The 10,687-nt window shown below is 34.2% G+C and overlaps 1 protein-coding gene across 3 annotated transcripts; it reads right to left on the bottom strand.

Annotated features, from left to right (window-relative positions):
• Positions 1 to 3,779: 3,779 nt before the first annotated feature.
• Positions 3,780 to 7,985, bottom strand: LOC113357637 (probable N-acetyl-gamma-glutamyl-phosphate reductase, chloroplastic). 3 transcript variants are annotated; one of them, XM_026601077.1, is made up of 14 exons: positions 7,721 to 7,985; positions 7,205 to 7,263; positions 6,987 to 7,115; positions 6,730 to 6,837; positions 6,403 to 6,489; positions 6,253 to 6,303; positions 6,027 to 6,098; positions 5,677 to 5,796; positions 5,216 to 5,276; positions 5,037 to 5,117; positions 4,602 to 4,681; positions 4,428 to 4,517; positions 4,204 to 4,332; positions 3,780 to 4,119 (listed from the first exon to the last, which is right to left on the bottom strand). In XM_026601077.1, the coding sequence occupies exons 2-14, from the start codon at positions 7,256 to 7,258 to the stop codon at positions 4,012 to 4,014; spliced, it is 1,170 nt and encodes a 389-aa protein (XP_026456862.1). In that variant the 5' UTR covers positions 7,259 to 7,263; positions 7,721 to 7,985; the 3' UTR covers positions 3,780 to 4,011. The 3 variants fall into 3 exon arrangements, with proteins under 3 accessions (XP_026456862.1, XP_026456861.1, XP_026456863.1); XM_026601076.1 differs by having other exon boundaries at positions 7,826 to 7,984; XM_026601078.1 differs by lacking the exon at positions 7,721 to 7,985 and adding an exon at positions 7,492 to 7,603.
• Between the last annotated feature and the right edge of the window lie 2,702 nt (positions 7,986 to 10,687).

Here is a 10,687-nt window from a genome sequence, read left to right as displayed (position 1 = left end):
TCTATATTAAATTTGTCCCAATTATAAAGGCACATATCATTTTTATCTTGTTTATTAGTACTAATCAAAAGGAAAAGCCAAATGCTCCATTCATTTTAAAAAATAAATTTGTTTCATATGTAATTTGTATATGTGACAAGCCTATTTTTTGAAACGAAAACATTGATAAGAGAAATGACATATGCTTGACAAAATGAAAATAGATAAAATTCATCAATAATTAGCAATACAAGTCCAGCATACATACACTATTGTCTTAATTTTTGTTCTCAAAGAAAACTGTAATTCATCTTATCTCCGTATAATAATAGTACAGTAAAACTGTATGTTATTATATTCTCTTGGGACGGTAACCATTTTCTTTGGTATGGCTCATCATTTTCTATGTCTCTAAAATGCAAATGCAAATGAAGTTCACAGGGCAGAAGACCGACGAAAACTGAGATGAAGCAGGAAGAGGAGTAATCCGGTTGATTTTAATAGGCACTCCCGTTGAAAGGGAGAAAAAAACGTTAGCCGAAGATAGGGGATATCTATCGGAAGTTCACCTGACAAAAGCGATAAGGTGGACAAGATCCTCTTGCAGGACTACTTAGTTCATGTCCTGCGATGGGTTCCATGTGGTTGATCACTCATTGGTCCGACAAACAAAGCCCTAACTGAGAGCAGAGATAAAGAGAGATGATGAGGATGACAGGGGGAATTTCTGACTGACACAACTTAAGGTAAAGAAATCCATGCCTATCTAGTTTCTAAGACCAAGACCAGATTTTGAAGTCACTTTAAATGAAATAGTTTTAATATTCCAAGGGTTTCTTTATGATCTAAGATGCACAATTTCCATGTGAAGATCCAAATATTCTTGTGATCTAGTCCTTAGATTATCTCCAATACCCAAAACAAAAGTTCTTGAAAAAAATAAGAACCAAACCATGATTATAGATGGTTTTTTATTTAACAATGATACACAGGCTTTCATTAAAAAACAACAACATCCCCCAACAAACTTTCTTCAACATCATTCAAAAAACGCTAGTAAATCATTCTATCGATCTACCTACCTACCTACCTACCTAGGTTATCTCCAAAAACAAAAGTTCTTGAAAAAACACAAACCAAAGTAGCAAACCGTTAAAAGTTAGGTGATCATAAATGGATTCTGCATAACAATCTGACATTCTTTAGAAGTTAAGTCCAATTAGGAAAATTTTATCATCAGATGAAAAATCCAAATAATAAATAAACAATGGCTAAGAATAATATCTTGTTGAAGCAATGGAAAGCATTTTTGAGTTTCACGTTATATGGACTTCACAAATATGTTACTGATATGTCTCTTGAAACGTGTTTTGACCCAATCCAATGCCAGGTATATACTGTTTTATGACAGGTGTTATAGGGTTCCATAGTATAATCCGGTTTTAAGAGTAATTTTTACGGTGGAAAACTTCCATTTTTCAAGATCAATTAATGTCTAATAGTGAAGAGTAAAAACGGGTTCAAGAGCATGAAGAGACCGAGTTTGGATAAAAGAGCTTAAGCACTTCAGTTACTAGTCTATATTTTAGTCCCGGGAGACAAATTTTAGCTCACCTAGTAAATTTTGAAACAGGAAATATATTTTGGATTGCAATTATATATAGATTTTGGACAAAGGTGGATTTTTCTTATCGAAGGGCATTTTAGATCAGAGAGTTGGATCATGGTGGCATACAATATTTGATAGGCCCTATTTGATATCTAGAATTTCAGTTTCGCTTCATTGTGTACTGTACATCCAGTTAACCAACTTAGAAAATTCATGAAGATGTTGGATAAACTAGCAGTACCGGAGAAACGGATTGTTATCTAGTTCCTTAGTAGAAATCAAAACCAGCCCCCAAACCATCCTAAGCTCCCAAAGGCTAGTACAACAGTATAATAGAAGATGTAGGAATGCCTTATGTGAATAGAGAGATAAACTAGGTAATACTCCCTCCGTTTTTGGAAAAGTGATACTTTCACTTTTTTGATTTGGCCTATTTTTAAGCTAAAATGAAAAAGTGAAAGTAACACTTTTCCAAAAACGGAGATAGTATTACTTATTTTGAGCACCAGAAATGACCAATTACAAAGTTTTTTCAACATTTCTGTGGACAGAAACGGGTAAGCTTGTGGCGTGCTTTTTCATATACATCCCTTGGGTTAACTCTTATGGCCATACTTCAAGATTCAAGTTGGAAAACATTCTTTCAATCCCACGTTCAAGTGGACGATCAAGCAAAAGTTGAATTAAATTCGCTACGCACAACCTTTTGACGCAGGAAAATTACGGAAAATGGGTTATTTGTCGAAATATTTTTAAATCACGGTTCAAATGGAAGAGTACAAAATAGTTTGGGTGAAATGATAAAAAAAAAATAGCAAAGATGAAATTGGATTCATACTAGCTTAAATTTAAAAAATAGCAAGGATGAAACTGGATACATCCTGTGTAAATTAAAAATAAGAAAAAATATTTGAAAATGGGCACGATGAAACTGATTACATCCTGCCTATTTTTACATTTTTGTCCATTTAAACAGTATCAAAATCTAACTGTCCATTTCACCCAGAAATTATTGATTTTGATATTTTTAACCAATTTTGTGGAAAAATTACATTGTGGCGTCCATTAGATGGATAGATCTGTTGGTGATTCAGCGACTCTGCTGTTTCCGCCAAATAATTAGGCGTATTGCTGGCCAAAATGATTTCATTTATTAGTTCTGGCCTGATCTTCGCCGAATGAAATAAAACTACGAGAGCTAACCTCCAATTCAAGATGACGCGAACCGAAAGTTAAAACCTGAATTTGACATTCATTAGAGTTAGCCTTAAGACAATGATGTATGATAGAAATTTATTTATCTTCAGTCACAGCGCACATCGCAAAGAAAATGACATAAGCACCTATAGCAGTAGTGGGAAAATCCACATTCAGAAATATGCCACGCTTGAATCTTAATCAACATTTCATGTCAAATTCCGAGATAAATAAAAAAAATGAAAGCAAACTTCGGAAGATGATGGTGTAGGAGCGCAGAAGTTTTCCTACGTCAACCTGAAGACCCCACGATGTTGTTATCGACAACGAAAAGACAAAATGAAGAATCGCCATGAGAGTTGAAACCCCACAGCATGAGCATAATGCAAATCACGTTTAGTTGCGTGATTAATTTTACTAATATAATGATTTATTTCATAACCCCACAACTTTTGAATTTAGATGATGGTGCATTTTTATATGCCAACATAAAGATCAATGCAAGTGGTCCTCAGGAATGATCATGTATGAACAATCTAATTCTGTTATACCATGTTGGGACAAAATACTGTGTGTTTCCTGTGACAGGGAGAGCCCCAAGAGAAACCGGGTGTTCATACCTAAATGTCGTGTTCATACTCCATATAAAAACAGTTTCTCTTGTACAACAATTAAAACAGTTTCTAACGAACCATTACAGTACACCTCCCTCAAATGAAAACTATCAAATTTGAATAACTATACGGTGGAGATCCTAAAGTGAGTAAAGCAAGTCCAGGATATTTCTACACGCTTGGGGTGAATATTGAAAATGGTAGTGCTAGTAATAAAGATCCCATTCCATGATTAATCTATCAGGAAAATGACTAGAAGGTAATTAAACCAGGGGATTATAATTGCCTTATGTCAAGAGTTTCAGATTTGGGTTACTCCTTTATTGGGGGCTGCTTTTGTAGTCGATCTAGTTGCCTTTGGTAACAAAATCGGTGATTTAGCAAAAATAGAAAAACACATAACAAATAAACAAAAGTACCAACCTCAGAGTGTAACTGATGTTTGCATAATACAAGACGAGATCCTCCACAATTCATAAGTAAGCTCTTTATAGGTGTAGAATAATAAACAGTTCCCTAGCTTCTTTTACTAGGAACTTGGTATCTTAAGTATCAGAGAGTACAACACATGATAATTTCTCACATGCTACATTGGATGATTTCCAATAGTTGCTAAGGGAAAACAGGTGCGCGAGGGATCCCTGTGTTCTCGGGAAATCCCATCATCAGATTGAGATTTTGTAACGCTTGACCGGAAGCACCCTTCATTAAATTGTCAATCTGCAGCAAGGTTGTGAGAATTCAGTACAGCATAACTTTGAGAATGTGTTGATCAATATAACTGGGAAGAGGATAATTACATACAACGGATATTATAATTGCTCTGCCTGAAATTCGGTCTTCAAACACATTCATAAAGCAGTAGTTAGATGCTTGAACATGTTGAGTTTTAGGAGCTATTCCTTTCTCTAAAAGACCAACAAATTCTTCACCCTATCAAAGTAAACGCACACTCCATTATACAATGAGAAAAAAAGAAAGTCAACTGATGCATTATACGAAATGTGCCTTAATAGCAAAGAAAATACCTTATACGAGATGCTTAACTTTTGTCTCAGATCATCAACAGTTACTCCTGGAGCCATTTCCACATATATGTTTGACTGCATGCCCCGTTTCTGCAAAAACATTCAACGTTATCTTGATTGGTTCCTAGAAACAGATAAGACTAAATCTACTTCGCAGATTTCAAGTGACTATACCATAGGCGACAGGCTTGGAGTAAAGCTCACTGTTACTTTCGACTTTGAAGCTTCAGAGAGACCTTGCTCAATTTCTGGAACTGGTAGCAAAGGGCGGAATTAAACATCTTTAACTGACTGTATATTACTTGCATTCAACTTCTAAAGCTTTTACATACTAATGTGATTGGTCCCTAATAGACTCTTTACAAAAATAGACCATTACTATCAAAAGATCGAAGATTTTACATTTGGATATCCAGCTGAAAAAAAGGCACTTTTTGGTCGCAGGTCTCTTTAGCAAGTCACATGGACTCTAGACACCAGTAACTAACCAGAAGTGAATATCAAAATTCACATATTCTAATATATTTGTGACTATGATGTCAAGTCATCCAACATGCAAAAACATGGAAAAACCATTCCATTTAGAGTTCACATCAGCTAAAGATATACCATGGCGATGCCTTGTGACTCCATACGAGTAAAAGCCTTCAGCTATTTCAGTGTATAAGTTTGCTTCCTTGGCTCCACGTCCTGCAAGATACACCCAATACAAAAATTTGTCTTAATGATGCAATAGTAACCTCTGCCATGTATTCTGAAAGTCCAAAAGAAGGTGGTGAAACCCTCACCTGCTCCACTTACACCAGATTTCGCATCAATAATAATGTTTCTCAGCTCTATAAGATTAGCCTGCAAAATGAGTAATAGTCATTGACCACATACACTTATCTTCGTATATGGGTGCTGTGCATAAAAACTGCAACCACAACGAAAGGCATGCAAACGAGAGCATGCATCCTATACTACAGAATTACAAGTTCAGGAAAGTTTGGTTTCAGATAACCAAGTATGCATCTCCCCCATACCTAGTCACACACGAGGATTCATTTTATCAGCTCAGTCTAGTAGGAGAAAGGAAAGGGGAAGCTATCACAACTGAGCTTAAGCTAACAGAGATGCTTGCACAACTAGCAGAACAGAAGAGAAGCGAAGTACAAAAGCAACCCTGAACAGAGACTCAACAAAAACACAAATGACTAATCTGTAGTACAACAAACAATTATGCCAAATAAAAGAGGTTGATGCAAACCTTCATTAATGGAATAAGAGGAAGTTGAATTGAAGTGGGATAACAACCGGGATTAGCTACTAAACGTGCATTCTGAATTTCCTTCCTGTAAACCTCTGTTAAACCATAAACAGCTTCTTTCTGGAGACACCAAGGAACCCATTAGTAGAAGTACAAATGCGAACAGGGTATATAATCCCTAGGGCCTAAAAAATACTTCACAACCATAAGCAGATTGGCTATACATTAAATAAGAATCTACTAGATGACGTTTAAGAAGAAGTTGTATTATTTTAATTTTAAACAACCAAAACTCAGAAACACCTTACATGACGAAATAACTGCATGGAATAAAACAATTAGAAAGAAACCTGCAGATCTGGAGCACTGTGAGGCTGTCCATACCATTCTTGATATTCGTCAATATTCCTCAACCTAAAGTCCTGCAGGATAATCTCATGTATCTTACTGGACAACTTTTGAAATGGAATGAGCGCTTAGTATGCAAATTAGGTAATTTTAAACTTGTAAAATATAATTCACCAAAAGTGTGAAACTTGTAAAATATAATTCACTAAAAGTGCACCAATATCATACTGCAGAAAGATCGACAATCTTCAAATTCTTGGGGAGGCCTTTAATGATTTCCTATAGAACACAGCACACAATAAGATTCTTTTATCTATATGAAATAACTTTGAGTGTATTTATCGAAATTACATCCCCAATAAGTAAAAGGAAGCAGACCTGCGTTGTTCCATGCGGCAAACAGCAAAATACAGCATCGACATTAGAAAAATCTGCATCCTTGACAGCAACCATATCTGGCAAGTCCTGTAAATTAACCCAACTAAACCTCAGACTTCCAACCACAACAATGCCAAAAAAATCCATGAAAAATGTACTATAGAATAACTTTTCAGCTCAGAAACTAGGTAAATTGAGTACTCCATTTCTAACGGTATGTTATTGTGATAACCGATAACCATGATTTTCCCTATGAGAACTCTACATTCGCTACAGATAAATCACCAAATTCAAACCAAAAAGTTTGAAAGATGTGACAAATCATACTTGCTTGATCAAATGTGGAAATACAGAGCTCATTGATTGGCCAGCTTTTCTATCCGCTGTCATAACAGTAATGCGAAAATGAGGATGATCCGCCAAGAGTCTTACAATCTGCAAATTGGACTACATTTTTAAATTTGTTTTGGCTTTAACATTTACAAATTGTGTACCACATACTCATTATACCAAATTGCAAAGACATTCACAGATTAGGTATAAGCATCTCATCATCATTCCAAACAGAGATAAAATTAATTCACCTCGGAACCAGTATACCCGCTAGCTCCAAGAACACCAATGTTGACCGAATACTGAGAATTAGTTTTCGAAGCTCCAACAGACATTTTCCGTCCATATCCCCAGCTAAGCTCTGATCTCTTCACTTCATTCTATAAAAAAATTATTGATTCTATTAAGCAAAGCAAGACCAAATGGAACTTGAAAATCAGACTTTACATAGAAACAAAAATTTGCTTACCTTCCAAATGCATCGACCATCCAAAGAAACTGAACTAAAGGCAAGTGAACTCATTCCGACTAGAAAAAGTACAGAAAAAACTTAATCAAATTAAGAGTATTGAACTACAGAGACTTTGTACAAATTGGTTTCTAAAAAGATAGATCAGGTGCTCAATTTCTGTTTTAATGAAGTGTAGTATGCCTTGAGCACTGAGAAAACCCTCACTAACCTCAAATATCAACATTTGAAATGTATAGGTTTTACTGTTTTTGGCTACTTGTGCTCACTATAGAGTTTTCACTAACCTCAAATATCAACATTTGAAAACATGTTTTGCATGCAGAAGAAAATAATTCAACAATGTACAACACCCCGATCACCATTAAAAAAAAGCATTTATTTCTCTGGGATAAATCATCAAATATGTTATCTGCACAAGCAGTAAAGTTTTGTTGTAAATAGCTCCATGACACAAACCCGTATATGAAGTTGCCAACGAAAACCCTAAATCTATCTAAAATAAAACAACCAAACCTTCAGAATATGAATTCCAAGTTTCTGCAAACTCTAGAGATGTTTTTCACCAACCAAACTCACTTAAGGTATAGATTGTATGCAGGAGAGTCAGAGAAAGCATACCAGGAGGAGTGAGACGAAGAAACACGAGCCGTGTACGAAGCTTAGACAGAGTTAAAACCAACAAATCCACGTGAGACCCAACGTAATCTTTTTCTAGTTTTATGCTCAACCCACAGACTTCAATTAAAGGTACTTTGGAAAGGAAGGTGAGAATAGACTTGGGATGCTTTTAGGGTTTTGTGTTAACGCACCCCAAACAGTAGGGGCGAGCATGGGGGTTTTCGCCATTTCCGCATCCAATTCAATGAATGGCACATTTTAATTTTGACATAATATTTGATTCAGTATCTGACGGACGGGTTGGTTGTGGATAATTCAATGGATTTATTTAAATGGGAAAATTAGGTTAGTGAAAACTTCAACCACATGAGACGCAACACGATCTTTTTCTAGTTTTATGCTCAACCCACCAACTTCAACTAAAGGGACTTTGGAAAGGAAGGTGAGAATAGACTTGGGATGCTTTTAAGGTTCTGTTTTAACACACAGTATGGGGGAGCATGGAGGTTTTCACCATTTCCGCATCCAATTCAATGAATGGCACATTTTAGTTTTGATATACGTATCTGATTCAGTATTTGACGGACGTGTTGGTTGTAGATAATACAATTGATTTTTTATATATAATCCATATTTAAAAGGGGAAATTAGGCTAGTGAAAACTTTCTACCACATGAGACCCGACGTAATCTTTTTATAGTTTTATGCTCAACCCACCAACTTCTACTAAAGAGACTTTGGAAAAGAAGGTGAGAATAAACTTGGGATGCTTTTAGGGTTTTGTTTTAACGCACCCCAAACTATAGGGGCGAGCATGGAGGTTTTCGCTATTTCCGCATCCAATTCAATGAATGACACATTTTAATTTTGACATACGTATCTGATTCAGTATTTGACGGACGGGATGGTTGTGCATAATCCAATAGATTTTTTATATATAATCCATATTTAAAAGGGGAAATTAGGCTAGTGAAAACTTCTACCACGTGAGACCCAACATAATCTTTTTCTAGTTTTATGCTCAACCCACCAACTTCAACTAAAGGGACTTTGGAAAGGAAGGTGAGAATAGACTTGGGATACTTTTAGGGTTTTATTTTAACACACCCAAATAGTAGGGGCGAGCATGGAGGTTTTCGCCATTTCCGCATCCAATTTAATGAATGGCAGATTTTAATTTTGACATACATATTTGATCCAGTATTTGACGGACGAGTTGGTTGTAGATAATCCATATATGATCCATATTTAAAAGGAAAAATTATGATAATGAAAACTTCTACCAATTTTATACTATATGGATTTTAAACAAGGAAACCCACAAAATGGATCCTTCATTCCTATCCTCGTAGTTTTAAAATTTTGTTATTCCTAGTCTCGAAACTTTTAATTTTGGGACTAGATTTTGAAGAAAAAAAAAATTAAAGCATATTTTAAATTTTCTTGTTTTAATGACGTCACGAAATTTTAATAAATATTTTAATACCAAAATTATCCTTAAGTGTTATTTGTTTAACAGAAACAAAAAAATCAGAATCTTAACCTTCAGTATATATGTTATATTTCTTTGTTTAACAGAAACAAAAATCAGAATATTAAATCAAATCTTCTTGCTAATCTCTCTAATGATCTTTCTTATGGTTTTTTAACTCAACTCTGGTGATATCAAACCGTATTTCACATTCATTTGTTGTTGAATTTAATTCTTATGAAATCAGCTATCAATTTCAATCAACTTACCAAATATAATCTTTTTTTCCCGTTCGATCCAGTTCTGCTGGAACAAATTGATTTAGATTTAAGAATAGAAATACATAGCATTGAAACCATTTGTTGTCGTTGTTCGTATTTAGTTTCGATTTTGATTTATATTTTTTGATCTCGCTTTGTTCTTCGATTTTTTTTTTCTTATATTTGAGAAGAATAAATAATTATATTGTTTGAGGAGGATAACAACAAACCTAGTTACGTTTTGATTCGTTTGTTTTTCTCTAGTTATTGTTTTTTCTGATTTTGACTTTGTTTTTAGTCGGTTTTAGTTATTTATTTTTTATATATCAGAGATGAAGAACAACATATTTTTTATTTTATTTTGTTGTTGTTGTTGTTGTTGTAGTTCTTGTTTATTTTTATAGTTTTGATTTTTGGTTTCTGATGTTGTTGTTTATTTTTCTTTTGAATCTACAGAACATTTTTTAACTTTGTTATCATATTTGATGTTTCCTGTCTGATATAAGAAGTGAATCGTAATCAACTCAGAAAGATAAATGATATACTGAAGGATTCTTAAGTTGTTACTTGTTTATGCATGAGATGTGTTTGATTCTCATGTTATGTTAATAATTGTATATGCATGAGATTTTTTTTTTATTATTTTTTTTTAAATGTTAACGATGCCTGAAATGCTTTTTGGTGCTTCCATGCACTTGTAATGTGTTTGATTCACTGTTTGATGATGTCTGGAATGTATGGTTAATTATGTCTGAAATGTTGTTAATATCTGTACTTGTGAGAATGTGTAATCAGAAGGTACATGATGAAACGGAAACTAAATCCTTTTTTTTGAAGCATGAACTAAATCTATTATTTTCATATTATTCGTATTTTATTAATGATAATTTTAATAGAAAAATAATCATTTTTTGGATTTGTTAATTAGGGTAATTTTAGGATAGTCTAGAAGTTTATTTTAAGAGTATTAGTATATTAATAAAGTTGCCTAAAGGTAGTAGACACCTTGGGAAATAAGTTTTTAATATTTTTGTTAAGTTTAGGGGCTTGTTTAGGAGGAGTTATCTATAAGGAGCTTCAGAAAAGGAAATTAGTGGGACTCTTTTGATTAATGAAATTATCGTTAAAATT

This window comes from Papaver somniferum, chromosome 3, assembly GCF_003573695.1.
Source record: "Papaver somniferum cultivar HN1 chromosome 3, ASM357369v1, whole genome shotgun sequence".
Taxonomy (NCBI): domain Eukaryota; kingdom Viridiplantae; phylum Streptophyta; class Magnoliopsida; order Ranunculales; family Papaveraceae; genus Papaver; species Papaver somniferum.
The sequence above is the reverse complement of the archived record's forward strand: the minus strand, read 5'-3'. Positions and strand labels throughout refer to the sequence as shown.

Excerpts from the sequence above, each read along its gene's own strand:
- LOC113357637 (XM_026601077.1), bottom strand. The coding sequence starts at position 7,258 with ATGAGTTCACTTGCCTTTAGTTCAGTTTCTTTGGATGGTCGATGCATT. Across the intron at positions 5,118-5,215 it reads ATCTGGTGTAAGTGGAGCAG|GACGTGGAGCCAAGGAAGCA; the intron begins GTGAGGGTTTCA and ends TGTATCTTGCAG. Across the intron at positions 4,120-4,203 it reads GAGCAATTATAATATCCGTT|ATTGACAATTTAATGAAGGG; the intron begins GTATGTAATTAT and ends ACCTTGCTGCAG.